Genomic DNA, 18,395 nt, shown 5'->3' on the forward strand with positions numbered 1-18,395 from the left:
CTATATTGCTCTTTGCTTTTTTATATAGCTTTATTGAGATATATTTCACATATCATAAAATTCACCCATGTAAAGTGAATAGTATACACTGGGTATTAACCCAAAGAAAATGAAAATAGTAATTTGAAAAAATACATGCACCCCTATGTTTACTGTAGTATTTACAACAGCCAAGATAATGGAAGCAACCCAAGTGTCCATCAATAGAAGAGCAGATAAAGAAGATGTGGGATGGAAGGATGGATGGATGGATGGATGGATAGATTAGATAGATAGATGATAGGTAGATAGATAGATAGATAGATAGATAGATAGAATGGAATATTACATGGCCATAAAAAGGATGAGATCTTGCCATTTGCAACAACATGGAAGGACCTAGAGAGTATTGTTATGCTAAGTGAAATAAGTCAGAGAAAGACAAATACCAGATGATTTTACATCCATGTGGAATCTAAAAAAAAACCCAAAACAAATGAATAAACAAACATAAAGAAGAGTCAGACCTATACATACAAAGAACAAACTGATGGTTGTTCTAATTTCACCAGAGGGAAGGGATGTGAGAGATACAGGCTTCTGGTTCTAGAATGAGTAAGTCGCCAGAATAAAAGGCACAGCACAGGGAATATAGTCAATGATATTGTAATAGTGTTGAATACTGGCAGGTGGTACCTACACTTGTAGTGAGCACAGCGTAAGGTATAGAGATGTTGAATCACTGTGTTGCATATCTGAAGCTAATATCATATGCCATCTATACTCAAATTAAAAAATGAAAAATAAAGGGTATAATGTAGTTTTTACAGCTTTATATTCGCAGACTGTGCATTCATTGCTAATTTAGTTATTTGCATCTTCATTTTTCTGGGTGAGCCTAGCTAAAGGTTAATCAATTTGGATTTTTTTCAAGAACCAAGTTAGTTTTATTAATTTTTTCTATTGTTTTCCTTTCCCTTATTTCATTATTTCTGCTGTAACATTTATTATTTTCTTCCTCTTGCTTGCTTTGGGTCTAATTGTTCTTCTAGTTTCTTAAGATGAAGGTTATGTTATTGGTTGGATAGATGTTCTTTTTAATGTAGGCATTTACACTATAAATTCCCTTTAAGGGGTACATTAGCAGCATTAAGTTTTGGTACATTGTTTTAATTTTCAATTATCTGACAGTCTTTTCTAATTTCCCTTGTGATTTCTTCTTTGACCCTTTGGTTTTTTAGGATGTTGGTTAATTTCTACGTATTTGTGAATTTCCCAAGTTTTCTTCTGTTCATTTCTAATTTCATTCCATTAGTCATAGAACATACTGCGTATAATTTAAACCCTTTTAAATTTATTGAAACTTGTCTTATGATCTAACAAAAGGTCTATGCTGGAAAATGTTCCATGTGTCTTTGAGGATGAAGTGTTGTCAGGTGGAGTGCTCTCTAGAGGCCTGGTTATAGTTGGTTTATAAAGTTGCTCAGATCTTCTGTGTCCTTGGTGATCTTCTGCCTAGTTCTTCTGACCATTGTTCAATGCCATCGTGTAAGTCTCCAATTATTATTATTATTGAATTGTTTCTCCATTCAGTTCTGTCAGGTTTTGCTTCACGTATTTTGAGGCTCTGGGATTCTTGTTAGGTGCATATATGTTTATAACCATTACATCTTCCTAGTAGATTAAATTATAAATAATTCGAATTCAATTATAATTTAGCATTGTAAAATGTCCTTTTTCCTCGCTGGTAACAATTTTTTTGTCTTAAAGTCTTTTTTTTTTTTTTTTTTTTTTTTTTTTTTGCTATTAGTATAGCCACTCTAGCTCTCTTTTGGTTTACTGCTTCCATGATACACCCTTTTCCATCTTTTTTTAGTCTTTGAATCTGAAATGATTTTCTTATAGATAACATATAATTGGATTTTTAAAAATCCATTTTGGGGGCGCCTGGGTGGCTCAGTTGGTTAAGCATCCAACTTCTATGACCTTACAATTTGTGGGTTCAAGCCCCGTGTCGGGCTCTGAGCTTACAGCTTGGACCTGGAACCTGCTTCAGATTGTGTCTCCCTCTCTCTCTGCCCCTTCCTCGCTTGTGCTCTCTCAAAAATAAATAAGCATTAAAATTTTTAAATAAATAAATACATAAATCATTTGGTCATCTTTCTTTTGATTGGGGGTATTTAACCCATTTACATAATATACTTACCATAGGTAGGATGTATGCCTGACATTTTTACTACTTGTTTTTTGAATGTCTTAGGTCTTTGTTCTATTCCTCTTACTGCCTTCTTTTGTGTTATTTTCTAGTGTACCTTTTCAATTCCTTTGCTGTTTGTGATATTGTGATTTATAATAAACACGTACTTGGTCTTTGTCCCTGTTCCTGGCACAGAGCTCCTAAAACCCTTGGAATTTCCTAAGTGATGAGAGCAGAAAAGATGTCTTTTGTTATATTAATGAGGTGACTTTTGGAAAGCCCGTAGGCAACGTGGCTGGCCGCCAGGATAACCAACCACGTGATAAGAGAGTTGGAACTTTTGTTCTCACCCCCAGAACCTCTGCAGAGTGGAGAGGGGCTGGAGATGGAGCTCAATTGCCAACAGCCAATGATTAAGTCAATTAAACCAATGATTATTCCATGTGCCTATGGAATATGGCCGCTGTAAAAGCTCAAAAGCTCAGGGTTCAGAGAGCTTGGGGGCTGGTGAACACACGTTGGTAATGATGCAGTGGAATGCTCAGAGAAGGCATGGGAGATGCACCCATTCTCCATACCTTGCCCTAGGCACCTCTTCCACCTGGATGTTCCCGAGTTATTTCCTTTTATAACAAGCCAGTAATCTAGGAAGTAAAACGTTTCTCAGTTCTGTGAGCTGCTCTAGTAAATTAATCAAACCCGTGGAGGGGGTTGTGAGAACCTCCCATCGAGAGTCAAGGGCCAGAAGTCCAGGTGAAAGACCCGGGCTGGCTGCTGGCATCTGAAGGGGAGGGTACGTAGCCTTGTGGGACTGAGCCCTTAACCTGTGATCATCTCACACTATCTCTCGGTAGACAGAGTCAGGATTTAGTGACTTGTAGGAGATCCAGCTGGTGTGCTGGATGTGCTTGGTGTGGGGAAAAGCCCAAACACAGGGACTGGGAACAGAATCATATTCTTTTACCATATTTTAAAAATTTGTTCTCTTTGTGGCTGCTCTTGGGATTATAAGTAGCATCGTGACACAATCTACTTTGGATTCATACTAAATTTCACCAGTAGGCAGTCAATAGTTGCTCCAATATGCCTATGCCTTGTGCTGTACCCCCGTGAGCTATTACTGTCATACGAATTACATCTTTACACATTGTAAGCCCATCAACACAGTTCTATAATTATCACTTTAGGCAACTGTTTTTTAAAATAGGAGGTACGAAGATACATTTATAAAACCTCTGAAATTACTTTTACCAGCGCTCTTTACTTCTTCATGTGGTTCTGTGTTAGTGTCTAGTGTATTTCATCAGAGCCTTCAGTATTCCGTGCAGGGCAGGTCTGCAGGTGAATTCTCTCACTTTTTGTTTATCCGGAAATGTCTTAATTTCTCCTTTATTTTTGAAGGAGGATTTAGACAAAGAATTGTTGGTAGAAAGCCTTTTCTTTTGGTCCCTTGAAGGTGCTACGCCTCTGTCCTCCAGCCTCCACGGTTTCTGATGAGAAGCCAACAGTTAGTTTTATTGAGGTTCACTGGTTTCTCTTAACAGATGATTTTCAGTTCCTTGTCAAAATTCTAAAAGTTAAGGATTTTAGTCACTTTGCCTATGTCTTCTTTGTTTTGGAGGGAAAGTGGGTTCCCTACAGTCCTTACTGTGGTTGAAAAAAGGTTTAGGATGGTCCAAAGCCCAGCATGTTGTGCCTCCAGGCTCCCCGCTCAGCATGAGCTCTTGCTTTTTAACACTTCCTTCTACTCTAGGGTATTTTTGCACCTCAAATTCAATGAACATTAACCCATCTGGGTTTCAAGGAGATCTTGCCTCACCGACCTGCATCACTCCTGTCTCCTGTCGGTCTCATAAGTCACCAGAACAGGAGACCAAACATAAGCTTGAAGATGAGGTGGGTTCAAGAAAGGACAAAGGATTTCTGTGATACTCTGCAACCCTCCCATCCCATGTCACAGCAGACAGAAGTGTTCTGACTCTACTGCTTAGAAATAATCAGAGCCTAGTTTTCAACTGGGTGAGTAGGTAGGTTACATTATGTATGGGTTTTACTTCAGCAGAAAACAGAGGGGGTGACAAGACAGACGGCTGGTATACAGGAGGAGGTCGATCTGATAGGGCTTACAACCATGGCACTAGAAGCATCTTTCAAATAAACACTCAAAAGAAAACTCTAGTCTTTCCAAAAGATTTTATTAATCAAAATTTTAGGATAAAGGAACTTTTTAAAAATAACTATGATATTTTAAAAAAACTATTGGGTATTCAATGATGTTTTCAAGTAGAAAAAACTTGAACCCTGAAGAACAGATTGTGTAAAGTAGCTCGGGCTACAAGAGGGAAAAGAAGGTGGGGACTTGTTCTGTGTATAAGGACAGGGGCTTGACCACTGACTTTTTGAACAAAAAGCAAACCATACTCAGTTTCAGAGTTTGTCTGTGAGACTAACTGATGACATCACAGAGCCATTCTTCTTCCAGAAGAGCCCTTTCACACTGGTGCAGCCACTAATACCTTCTATGGCAATCTGTACGAGAACAGAATGAGATCTAGGACATTCAGATCCAATGCAAGTTCATAAAGGGTTGGTACTAAGCAAAACTTTAATCTGTGCAGTATTTAAAAATAATTGAGAATTGTGACAACTTAAATGACTTCTGGGAGGTGTTATCTTAAATCTAAAGAAGGGATGGAGGTCTCGGAGGGGGCATATCTACTTACCTTAGGGTAACAACACAGTCCACAAAGGTCAACAGCCCACCAAGGGGAGAGGAACAGACGTTCATCCCTTATAACACCCTCAGGAATAGCATTCTTGGGAGTCTTACAAGTTATGATTCAAAACCACCAGTTAAATTCTAATGGCTGTGTACTTCCCCCGCAATGATGTTCCTCTCAAAAGTAAAATCAGGAAAGGGACTGAGCTCTGAAAAGACACGTGAGGCTGAGTCCCAGGCACTCAGAGTGTGGATGCCACCTCCCCAACCCCGGGGGGTGACTTGTGTCCCCGTGTGCAGCCTTCCATTCTTCCCTACATGAAACACAAGTCACGTGACGTGTCCTTTGAAAACCCACAGTGAGGCGTGAGAACCTTCGGGGGCCGGGAGTTCTTGTCCGTCAGTACCCTATAGTCAGATAATCTCAACACCCGGAAATATCCTTGGATTTGTTCTTTCTCTGGTATCTTGTGTCCTTGGGATCAAAGCCTCTTTCACTGGCACCAAATAATGCCCAGAGGGGGGTTTTGGCCACATAATCCTTTGCGCTGAAATTTGTTAATCCACCGCTATCTTCATATTCCTGCACGAGCTCCTGGAACCGGTTATAATCAATCCATGTCCACCATTCGCCATCAATCTTAAACTGGAAAGAAAAAGCGTAGTCAGGTCAGAAGCACAAACGTCCTTAAAACTGTCAAGTAAGTATTTTAAACATTCGAAAACCAGCCTGGTCTCTTTTCTCTCTATCAAGTCCAAGAAAATCCTTTTGTGCTCCAGATATGGTTCCATATCAAAGCAGAATGAGCTTCTTCTCCCCTAGGACTGCTGCCAGGCTGGGCCTAGAAGACCCAACTGCTGAATACAGAATATAACCACAAGAGACTCTTAATGACAGAGGACAAACTGAGGGTCAATGGAGGGAGAAGGCTGGGGGGATGGGCTAGCTGGGTGCTGGGCATTAAGGAGGGCCCTGGTTGTGATGGGCACTGGGTGTTGTCTGTAAGTGATCAATCACTGAATTCTACTCCTGAAACCAACACTGCACTGTATATGAACTAACCAGAATTTAAATAAAATTTTGAAAAGAAAAAAAATACATCCTGGAATTGAAAGTCAAGTTTATTGTCAGCAGTCTCACTAAAAGAAGGTTAATTACATTTTTTTGGCATTATCATGTGTTAATGGACAAGCTAATTGTAATTCCTGTTGTTGCCACTTTTGATTTGGTATGAATTTTCTTGGTTGTGTTAGAAGCACCTAGTGGAATCCATTTTATTATTAAACTTGGCTTGAGTTATTAGGCTTTTAATCAATGACTTCTAATTCTGAAATGCCAACAAAATGATTCAAACTGGCCTGTTTAACCTAACATGGATACAATATCTCATTAGCAGAAAGCCTGTTAAGAATTTCAATTCAATAAAGGGGAATAATCCAATTTGTACTCTTTTAAGAAAATCGCTTCTCAAAAGTCCCTGTAGAATAATGACCAGGACGAAGGAAACAGGAAATAAACTGACGAAGCTCTGAAGGAATTACTAATTGTAGAACTGTGAAGGCTTTTGACTCAAAGCATCTATTTGGCACTCATTTGTGTAAACAGATAATACACTGATACCTGATTTATAAACAGACAAATAGTTTTGTTAAGCTGCTATCTTCTCAAAAACTCTTAATTATGACCCAAGTGAAGTAACAATTTTGGGTTCTAGCTGAGAAAAATATTGAAAATGCATAGTTTCCTGGATTCAGAATACTATTAAAATATGCTGAATTTCAAGGACATCTGATTTTTTACCCAACAGCTAAGAGGTTTCCAGTAGACAAAAATTATCCAATAAATGGGAAAGTTTAGTCTACCTATGAATCATGAGAAATTTTCTTCTAACAAGACCATTCTTTGAAATGGTGCCCCAAAGGCCTCTCTGAACGCTGCAACCCAAGATACAGAATCCACATCACCCCCATCGTTTTCCCTCCCAAGACAGACTGCTCTCAAATGTTCTCTGCTGCCCAAGAAAACAGTCATCCCTGAGTACTGAGCATTAGAACTCCAGAGTCAAAGGTGCCTCTCCCTTCCCTGGTCCCTCACATCCAAAAGATGTCAGGCCCCATTGATTCTTCCTTAGCAGCATTTCTTTCTTTTTTTCATGAAGCTGTTTTTTAAGTTTATTTATTTTTTGAGAAAGAGAGAGCAGAGAAGGGACAGAGGAAAGGAGAGAGAGAGAGAGAGAGAGAGAGAGAGAGAGAGAGAGAGAAAATCCCAAGCAGGCTCTATGCTGTCAGCGCAGAGCCGAATGCAGGGCTCAAACTCCCGAACCATGAGATCGTGACCTGAGCCGAAACCAAGAGTCGGATACTTAGCCGACTGAGCCACACAGGTGCCCCCTTCAGCAGCATTTCTACTGTCCTGACGCCACCCTAACACAGGTCCTCACTTCTGGGACTCAGCAACAGTCCTCTTGCTGACTGATCTTCTGATGCCAATTTTGACTGTTTTCAACTTCTGCAGACGGAGATGCTGGGATTACTATGTCTACAACAGAATAGAGCCCTAGTATCTACAGTCTAAATACTAAACCTCCATTTGGAGACTCCCCAGGAGCCAACCCCCTTGTCATGTGATTCCTATCCTACTCCTGCTGTATGATTAACACCTACTTATGTCTCAGGTCCCCTGGTAAACACCTTTTGCTCTGGGAAGTCTTCCCGAATCCCTTTAAACTATGACAGTTCACCTGCCACAGGACCTCACTACCCTGAACTTGGCCAACCACATATTAAAATTGCTTCTGTAGTTACCTCCCCCAGCCCACTCTATCCCACATAAGAACTGCTCGCTTTGTGAATACATCTGACTTATAATTTATGTTGGTACTCAGGACATACAACAGCTCAGCCTCTTCCTCCTTACCTCTTAACAAAACTAGAAGACCACAGGATGAGGAAAATTCCCACCTGTTCTACTGACATCCTGACAGAATGGAATTTGCTGCTATTGGCTCCGTAGAATACTGTGTGCTGTTTTCACAGTGTATTGGTGTAGGGGGCACAACACTCACACCTTACTGGAAATGGGGGAACACTCCAGCTAGCATAGGAGTAAACGTGTCATTACCGTGTGTGACATGTAAAATGAGGCCAATAATGATGGCTACCTTTTTTTCTTCCCTCCTATAACAGTTATAGAATGCTAACTATGGACTTGGCCCCATCACAGATATTTAAAAAATAATTACAGGGGCACCTGGGTGGCTCAGTCAGTTAAGCATCTGATTCTGACTCAGGTCTTGATCTCCTGGTTTGTGAGTTTGAGCCCCGCATCAGGCTCTGCACTGACAGTGAGGAGCCTGCTTGGGATTCTCTCTCTCTCCTTCTCTCTCTGTTCCTCCCCTACTCATGCTTGCTCTCTCTCAAAATAAATAAATAAATGTACTGTTTGGGTTTCCTAAGTAAATGACTCCACTAGATTTCTCTAGGATAAAGTCAAGCACCATCCACATACTTGGTTTTGTTTTTTTTTTTTTTAATGTTTATTCATTTTTGAGAGACAGAGCACAAGCAAGGGAGGGGCATGGAGACAGGGAGACACAGAATCTGAAGCAGGGTTTCGGCTCTGAGCTGTCAGTACAGAGCCCAATGTGAGGCTTGAACCCACAAACCGTGAGATCATGACCTGAGCTTAAGTCAGATGCTTAACCGATGGAGCCACCCAGCCCAGGTGCACCGCCCCCCACCATACACACACTTAGGACTTTCAATATGTTTTTTAGTGTCCCACTTAAATATAAGCAGACAGCTAGTGACCATCTGAAGAAAACTCCTAACAAGAACACTAAAAATAAACCAAAAGAAAAGAGTAACAGGGTAAATAGCCTAGGCAAGGGGAAAACAGCACACAAAACAAAATAAAAACCCAAACAACTAAACTAAAACAACTGTCTTCAGAGAAATGAGACAATACTGTATACATAAAACAAACAAACAAACAAAAACCACTACCCTATAAAAAGGAACCCTTAAAGAATGAAAAGAACCTTAGGTTCTAAAACTATAGGAGCAAAGAAGAAAGATTCACAGGAAAGTTAAGGGAAAAAAAAACAACTTTATAGAATGTAGAATAAAAAAGACAAAAACCAGGAAAGAAAGCACTAAAAAAAAGAAAAAGAATAAAAAATTAAAGGACTAGCCCAAGAGACCCAATTTTAAAATAACACCACTTTCTGAAAGAAAGGAGAAAAAAATAGGAAGGAGGAAATCCTCAATGAAATAATTATGGAAAAGTTTTGTAAAGTGAAGGCCATGAGTAAACATACTCATGTAGACAAAGGATAAACATATGGAATAGACAATAGATAAAAACCAACATACCAACTGAGGCACATCTCAGCGAAATTTCAAAACAATGGAGACAAAGGGAAATCCTAACAAGGGAAAAATGGTCATATACAAAGGATCAAGGATCAGAATGCCTTCCGAGTTCTCAATAACCACACTGAAAGCTCAAAGACAGTGGCTCCGATTGCATACGAGTTGGTTTGCAACTGAGAATTCTATATCCAGCAAAACTATCAATCAAGCTTGTAGGGAGAATAAACACTTTTAGATATTTAAGATCTCAATCAATTGGACCTCCTACATACCGCTTCTTAGGAATCTACTGGAGGATGTTTCACTAGAATGAGACATGGGATCCCCAAAGCAAGACATCCCACACAGGAGAGAGCTCAAGGAAGTCCCAGTATGATAGTGTGTGTCTAAAGTGGGTGAGTCAGTAAGTGCCTCTGGGGAGACTCCTTTAAAAAGATGAACAGATAGAACCTCCAACGCATCTGAAAGTCTGAGAGGAGATACAGGTGGCAGAGAGTTTGAGAGTTGATTTAGCTAAAGAATACAGAAGTCTAGACAAAGAAAAAATAAGATAAATATTAACTCCAAGGAAACCAAAATGTATGCTGGAAACAAATAGCAATCATAGGAGACTGCACTGCTCAGCAGTGAACAGTGTTCACGTGGTCACATAACGCATAAAACTACGGTATACATACATTGCAAAAGTGGGAGAACAGGACAGGGCATGATGAGCAAATGTAGGGGAGAGCTTCATCTCATCTTCCACAGTGAAGAGACAACGAGAAAAAACAATGAATAGCAGCAATATTTGGTAAAGACAAATACCTAAATAATCAACCAAAAGTTGAAAGTAGCTGTTGCTTGAGAGGAGGGAAAGGAGGTATATTTGAGGAAAATACAAGGAACTACTGATTTTTGTAATAAACTTTGACTTCTTAGACGATGTAGAATTTTGATAAAACTAAAAAACAAAATTAAAAATAGTAATGACCAATCTATCGAAGTGAGGGAAGAGTATATTATTAACAACGTGAGCCAACAAAATAGGGTTGGGGGTAAGGGGAAGACCTACAGGACGATGGTAGCAGCTGCTATTCAGGAAGCATCCTACTGTGCACTAGGCACTGTTTGGTTCTCTAGCTGGTGTAATGCACTTTACAAAACTCATGTGGTTGGATGCCCATCTTTAAAACGGGTGGGGCACGCCTACGCGGCTCAGTTGGTACAGCATGTGACTCTTGGTTGCTCGTGAGTTCAAGCCCCATGATGGGTATGGAGTCACCTTAAAAAAATAAATAGGGGTGCCTGGGGGGCTCAGTTGGTTAAGGGGCCAGACTGTTGATTTGGGCTCAGGTCATGATCTCACGGTTTGTGAGTTCAAGCCCTGCACTGGGCTCTCTGTTCACAGTGCAGAGCCTGCTTGGGATCTTCTGTCTCCCTCTCTGCCACTCCCCACTCATGTCAGCATGTGTTCTCTCTCTCTCTCCTCTCTCTCAATCCCTCCTTCTCTCTCAAAAATAAATAAATGTTAAAAAAAAAAAAGGGCAAAAGTCCCAAAAAACTAACAAATATGTCAAAGGTGACATCCTCTGTAAGTGGAGAGCCACAATTCAAATTTGTGGGTCGTCAAGAGCCTGTGGTCATTACACGATTGCACGCTGCTAGCTGTCAAACTGGAAAAAAGAACTAATAATAACCATTTTATCTTTTAAGTATTTTGGAGTGCAAAGAGATTTTTCTCACCTCTGGACTTTTTTAAGTATAATATTTCTAAGTTAACTCCCTCTGTTTAACCGATCTAAAAGTTACAGAAAATAATGTGTATATCCCAAATTCTTAGTGTCCTTCAACCTTCCTCAGCATAGAGTCTAAAGAATGAGCACACTGAGGAGAAACCTACTGTCTATTAATTATTTCTCCACCCAAGTACAGCATAATAGAGACTGTCTGTTCCAAGGCTAATGCAGGGGAAATGTAAGATTTATATGCAGACTTCTGAAGTCAGCCTGCTCTGCCTTTGATTGGTTCTGTTTTATTTACACAGTCTTTGTCCCTTCTGGCAAAATAATAATTAAAAAAATAAAACTGCCATAGTGAAAGATATTCTTCCCATTATCTTAACTGGTTCCTAATAGTACAGGCAGTATAGGTGAGCACACTTTTTCTTTTTTTGTAGATGAAAATTGACGTCCCATTAGTTTCACGGTATCTTCCACACGGAAAGTCTATATAGAATATCCATAGCTACTTCAAACTCCAAATGTCCCAAAGAAAAATTCTTACCACTTTGGCCTGTCAATCTCATGCCTCAACCATGCTGTGCTGAAGTTATTCCAGCTTTTAAATGGTAAATACTCTGTAGCTACTGGGAAAGTTCTAATCATTCAAAGGCATCATATTTCTACATATGCAAGAGTTAAAAATAAGGAGGAAATTCTGCATAGCAGTTGAAAAAGAGCAAGTCAAGAGCTATTTATTAATATCACCATTGGAGATAGTCTTTGCAAACATTCCTCCACATGCTACTGTAGTATTCTTTACGGCAAAGTCAAATTATCAGCACCTTTAGGAAAGAGCCTTTATTAAAGGCCTGTAACAGGCAAGGCCCCATTCCAGATGTTTCATATTTGTCACTTTACTCAGCCATCACAATAACCCTGTAAACACAGTTACCACTGTTTTTCAGATAAGAAAATGAGAAATGGTGAGGCTGGGCTTTGAAAACAGATATACCACAACAAAGTTCAGGAGTCCCCAAGACCACCCCCATTTCTGTCACCAATTGTAAATGCAGGGGTTCCCAAGGCCACCTTCAGTTTGACCACTCACTAGAAGGACCCACAGAATTCACTGAAAGCTGTTAATAGTATGGTTTCTTACAGCGGAAGGACACAGATGAAAATCAGCATAAGGAAGAGGCACATGGGACAGACTTGAGGAAAGTTCCATGCCCAGAGCTTCCAGCTGTCCTCTGTCACTCAAGTAGTGGTCAGAGCTAATATCACCCGTCAGTGATGCGTGAGAAGAGGCATGGAGCGCTGCCAACCTAGGAAGCTCAACCTGAGCCTCGAGGTCCAGAGTTTTTCCTGGGGCTCAGTCCCCTAGACAGCTGATTGCTGAGTGGCTGACTTTAGTTTCCAGCTCCTCTGAACGTCAAGCAAATACAGTGTAGCCCAAAGCCTCTACCCTAAATCACATGCCTAGGGTAGACTACCTAGCATGACCCCAGGCCCCCAGATAAACAAAGATACTCTGACCAGACAAGACATTCCAAGAGCTTGAAAATCACCTCTTAGGGGGCGCCTGGGTGGCTCAGTCGGTTAAGCGTCCGACTTCAGCTCAGGTCACGATCTCGCGGTCCACGAGTTCGAGCCCTGCGTCGGGCTCTGGGCTGATGGCTCAGAGCCTGGAGCCTGCTTCCGATTCTGTGTCTCCCTCTCTCTCTGCCCCTCCCCCGTTCATGCTCTGCCTCTCTCTGTCTCAAAAATAAATAAACGTTAAAAAAAAAAATTAAAAAAAGAAAATCACCTCTTAGAAGCTGAGGGCAAAGAGCAGCCCTTTCTTTAGGTAAAATTACAGCCGAACTCAAAGTCCACATACAATGGATAAAGTAGAAACACACAAAAATAAAAAAGAACACTAACAACAAAAAAAGACTCCTACATTTCATTTGAATTTTCACACTCCTAAAGGAGGGCTCTTATATGATCTTAGTGTTGGGTCTTTTTTTTTTTTTTTTTTTAATGTTTATTTATTTATTAAGGGAGGGAAGGGCAGAGAGAGAGGGAGAGAGAGAATCCCAAGGAGGCCCCACATTATCAGTACAAGCCTGATGCAGGGCTCAAACCCACGAACCATGAGATCATGACCTGAGCTGAGATCAAGGGTCGGACACTTAACGACTGCGCCCCCCAGGTGGCCCCAGCGTTGGCTATTTTCTAAGTCTGGTCCCGCAAACACACAGTAATACTTACAAACGAAACCTTGGGAAAGTGCCAGTGAGAGGATGGATGAGGGGCTGCCAGGCCCTCTCATAATTCAGAAGTGCATGTGAACTGGGAAGGAGAGGAGATCCCAGGTTAGTTTGAGGGAGAAGTGATCTAGGCATTCAAAAAAAGAGAGTGCTTACTGTAGTCCTTCTTAAACTTCCCAGATTTATGGATTTTGTTCTTGACTATCCTAGCGACAACTGCGTCGTTTGTTCCGTGGCTGAGAGGAGGCACAGATCACTTCTAAGTGCACCTGACTGCCTGCGACTGTGGAGCCCCGAGCAAAGTTGCCTCCTTTTTCTGGGTTTGCTGGTGACAAGTAGAATTCACATGGCAACAGCTGCCCGAGGAACCACTTTGAGAAGCAAAACTACAACAATGTGACTGAATTCTAGATATATCCAAGTGCAATTAAAAAGCTTTTAAATCTGGAAACTCAATTTCTGGAATTTCTATCTTAATCTACAGTTTTGTTGGAATAGAGCTAAGTCCTCTCAGCCGTGTCACCAAAATGCCAATTTTCTCTGACATTTCTCTGCATGTAATTACTGGGAGCAACCAGGCCTCTGACAAGCATGAGTTCTACATGTATCACAGAAAGTAAAATATTCTGTCGGTAGGTTTTGTTGGGGAAAAACTGCACAAAACCTAAATGGTGACACGCAATTCCTTCTTACTCCAAGAAAGGAGGGCTCAGGGAGAGGACAGCTCTTCCTTCCCTTCCTCTGTAGACTGCAAGTTTATATGTCTAAGAGGGAGGCCTCTGTGATCAATGCTGAATTATGCAGAAGGCCTCAAATTTGGCAAAACTTTCCCAGAGGTGGCTTTGAAGGAGGTCCACCAGACTCCTCGGTGAACTGGGAGGGGATCTGCCTGGTTTTCAGTGGATACCTGCCTCTGTTTCCCTACCTTGTGACTGCTCTGTAGCATTTAGGAGATGGCATGATGTCATAGTCAAAGTAGGCTTTGTATTTTGAAACATCTGGGATTGAATTCTAACTCTGCTTGTATTCTCTCAGCCTGAGGTTTCTCCTTTAAAACATGAGGAAAAACAATATTTATAATTCACCGTATTTTTATAAGAATTAAATGAACTAATGCATACACAGCATTATCAAAGTAAACTTAATAACTGTTATTGGTTGTTGAGTTTATCAGCAGACACCAAAGTAAGGAATGACACCAGACAGCTCATCAGTGATGAAAGGTTCTAGAAAATTATGCTGGAAGACAACAGAATAATATCTGTAAATGCTCAGAGGAAATACCTCCACTTAGACTTATCCACTCTGATAATCTATTATTCATGAGAGAAAGTGAAATAAAGACGTTTCAGAGGGAACGAAGACTGAGTTTACCATTCTAGCGAATAGGAAATTGCACCCAGCAGAATCAATGGATGCAAGAAGCAAAGGGGAACCAAGAAAGTGGGGTTTACATGGATCCATCAACACAACCATTAACTGTGCAAAAGAATCCCGGGAAGACCTTGTATTGTGCTGAAGGAGGATGGCGATGTTGATTAACTTTAGAGTTAAACTAAGTACAAATTTCAAAATATCGGAGTACAAGATTGTGAGCAGATGGTGGAGTAGCAGAAGCACCAGGAATCCTTCTTCCCATCCACGGAGCACCCGGCACGGCTCAGGTGGTGGAGCTTATGACCCTTGATCTCGGGGTTGTGAGTTCAAGCCCCCACACTGGATGTACAGATAATTAAAAATAGAATCTTAAATAAAAATTTTAAAAAGGCACCTATCTGGCTCAGTCAGAAGAGTATGTGACTCTTGACCTCAAGATTGAGTTCAAGCCCCACGATGGGTGGAGAGATTACTTAAATAAATAAATCTTAAAAAATCGTTCTTCTCACCCAAACAAAAATTATACTGGCAGAATCTGTCTGATGTAACTACTTTGGAACTCTGGACTCTAGTCGAAGGTTTCTAACTTTCAAGGAAAGGTCTGGACTGTAAAGTACAGTTAATTTTAGTCAGTTTCAACTTGGATGGCAGTAGCTATCCATCCCCCATGGCCCACCCCCACAGCAGGCAACTGTGACCTGTTCTTGGGACAGCCTGCACGCAGCCTGTGGGAGACAGGCTGGGCAGTAAGGACCCTGTCCTCCAAACACTGGGGATCTGTTCTCTGTCACCTGCTGCTTCTGATCAGAGTACAGACATAGTGGCAGCCATTGGTACCCATTCCGCCATTGGAGAAAGCCTCTCCCCTTCCTGCTGAAGGACTTCCGGGGGAATAAAGGGCTAGTGCTCCCCATCACCTTCCACTTTCCTTTTTTCCCCTTTTAGGAGAGAGACATTAAAGACTAGAAGATTCAAAAGCAACAACAGATGGGTGGAAATTAGAAAGTAATCACATATTCCCAGGGAAAGATTCAGGAATAAATTCAAATTACTGTTATATCTTTAGGATATTAGATGCAATCCCTATGGCCCACAAAGAAATAGCCATAGAATATAAGCAAAAGGAAATGTGAAAGGAATTAAAACATTTCAACACAAAAAAACAACTAAACACAAAAGAAGATGGTAATACAGGCAATGAGGGACAAAGAAGCTATATAAGGCATATGGAAAACAAATAGCAAAATGACATAAGTCCCTTTTTATCAGTAATCATTTTATTTATTTATTTTTTTTTTAAATTTTTTTTTTTAACGTTTATTTATTTTTGGGACAGAGAGAGACAGAGCATGAACGGGGGAGGGGCACAGAGAGAGGGAGACACAGAATCGGAAACAGGCTCCAGGCTCTGAGCCATCAGCCCAGAGCCCGACGCGGGGCTCGAACTCGCGGACCGCAAGATCGTGACCTGGCTGAAGTCGGACGCTTAACCGACTGCGCCACCCAGGCGCCCCTATCAGTAATCATTTTAAATGTAAATGGATTAAACTCTCCACTCAAACAAAAAAACCAGAGATTGAATGGATCAAACACACACACACACACACACACACACACCAATATGCTGTCTATAAGAGCCTTACTTTATATCCAAAGACACACACAGGTTGAAAACAAAAGGACAGAAAAAGATATTCCATGCAGTCACCAAAAGACAGCAGGAGTGGCTACAGTAATATCACACAAAACAGACTTCAAGTTAAAAGATTTCAAGTTAAAAGATTATAAGACAGAAAGAAGGACAAATATACAATTTATATTAATTAAAGGTTTAATGCAGCAAGAAACAATAATTAGAAATGTTTGTATAGGGGCGCCTGGGTGGCTCAGTCGGTTAAGCGTCCGACTTCAGCCAGGTCACGATCTCGCGGTCTGTGAGTTCGAGCCCCGCGTCAGGCTCTGGGCTGATGGCTCGGAGCCTGGAGCCTGTTTCCGATTCTGTGTCTCCCTCTCTCTCTGCCCCTCCCCCGTTCATGCTCTGTCTCTCTCTGTCCCAAAAATAAATAAATGTTGAAAAAAAATTTAAAAAAAAAAAAAAAAAAAGAAAGAAAAAAAAAAGAAATGTTTGTATATCTGGTACCAGATCATCAAAATACTGAAAGAGATACTGGCTGAATTGAAGGGAGGAACAGATAGTTCTACAATAATAACTGGAGAGTTCAGTACCCCATTCTCAACCATGGATAAAACAACCAGATAGAAGGAAACAAAGGACTTGAACAACACAAGAAATCAACTAGATCTAACAGAACATTCTGCCCAAGAACACAAAATACACATTCTTCTCAAGTTTTCACCATTTTCTAGGACAGACCGTATGTTACACCACAAATGAAGTCTAAATAGATTTTAAGAGACAGACATCATATAAAGTATCTTCTCTAATCATAATGGGATGAAGCTAAGTATCTGTAACAAAAGGAAAACTACAAAATGCAGACATTTGTGGAGGTTAAACAACACACTCCTACACAACCAATGGATCAAAGAAGAAATCATATGGAAATTAGCAAATACGTTAAGAGACTAAGTGAAAAAGAAAACACAACATACCAAAACTTATGGGACAGAGCAAAAGCAGTACTGAGAGGGAAATTTATAGCTAAAAATGTTTACTTTAAACAAGGAGAAAGATCTCAAATTGACAACCTAACTTTACAACTTAAGGAACAAGAAAAAGAATTAAGCCAAAAGTGAGCAAAAGAATGGAAACAATAATGGTTAGTACAGAGATGAAATAGAGAATAGAAAAATAGGGGGAAAAAAACTGAGACCAAAAGCTGGTTCTTCAAAGAGGCCAACAAAATTGACAAACCTTTAGCTAGACTAAGAAAAAAAGAGAAAAGACTCAAATTACTAAAATTAGAAATGAAAGTAGGGACATTACTACTGATTCTACAGAAGTAAAAGGGATTATGAAAAATTATTATAAATGTATACCAACAAATTGGATAATCTCGACAAAATGGACAAATTCCTAGAAACACAAAACCTACTAAGACTAAATCACAAAGATACAGAAAATATGAATAGACCGATAATTAGTAAGGAGACTGAGTCAGTAACCAAAAATCTCCCCCCCACCCCCCGCCAAAAAAAAGCCCTGGACCACACTGCTGAATTCTATTAAACTTTAAAAGAACTAATATCAATCTTTCTCAAACTTTTCCAAAAACTGAAGGAGAGGGAATATTTTCTAACTCAGACTATGAGGCCTGCCTGCTAAAGCCAGATAAAGATATTACCAAAAAAAAAAAAACCCAAAAAATCCACAAAGCACCAATATCCCTTATGAACAATGATGCAAAAATCCTCAACAGTATCATATCAAAGCACATTCAGAAGCATGTTAAAAGGATCCTACACCACTGGCACCTGGGTGGCTCAGTCGGTTAAGCGCCTGACTCTGGATTTCAGCTCAGATCATGATCTCACAGTTTGTGGGTTCGAGCCTCATGTCAGGCTCTGTGCTGACAGCTCAGAGACTGGAGCCTGCTTTGGATTCCGTGTCTCCCTCTCTCCCTGCCCCTCCCCTACTCCTGCTCTGTCTCTCTCTCTGTCAAAAATAAACAAACATTAGAACAAAAAACAATCAAGAAAAAAAACAACAACAAGGGACATATGGGACGCTTGGGTGGCTCAGTCAGTTATACGTCCAACTTTGGCTGGGTCATGATCTCACAGCTTGTGAGTTCGAGCCCCGCGTCGCGTTCTGTGCTGACAGCTCAGAGCTT

The 18,395-nt window shown here is 40.6% G+C and overlaps 1 protein-coding gene across 1 annotated transcript in view; it reads right to left on the reverse strand.

The window, feature by feature from the left end:
- Positions 1-4,340: 4,340 nt before the first annotated feature.
- Positions 4,341-18,395, reverse strand: part of LOC124519297 (S-adenosyl-L-methionine-dependent tRNA 4-demethylwyosine synthase TYW1) — a 213,882-nt gene continuing 199,827 nt past the window's right edge. Inside the window, exon 16 of the mRNA XM_047089449.1 lies at positions 4,341-5,541. Within this exon, the coding sequence (XP_046945405.1) occupies positions 5,320-5,541 (222 nt within the window). The 3' untranslated portion in view covers positions 4,341-5,319. The remainder of the gene's footprint in view (positions 5,542-18,395) is intronic.

Source organism: Lynx rufus, unplaced genomic scaffold (genome assembly GCF_022079265.1).
Source record: "Lynx rufus isolate CCGP_SWC_20201006 ecotype Redwood Valley unplaced genomic scaffold, mLynRuf1.p SCAF_27, whole genome shotgun sequence".
NCBI lineage: Eukaryota > Metazoa > Chordata > Mammalia > Carnivora > Felidae > Lynx > Lynx rufus.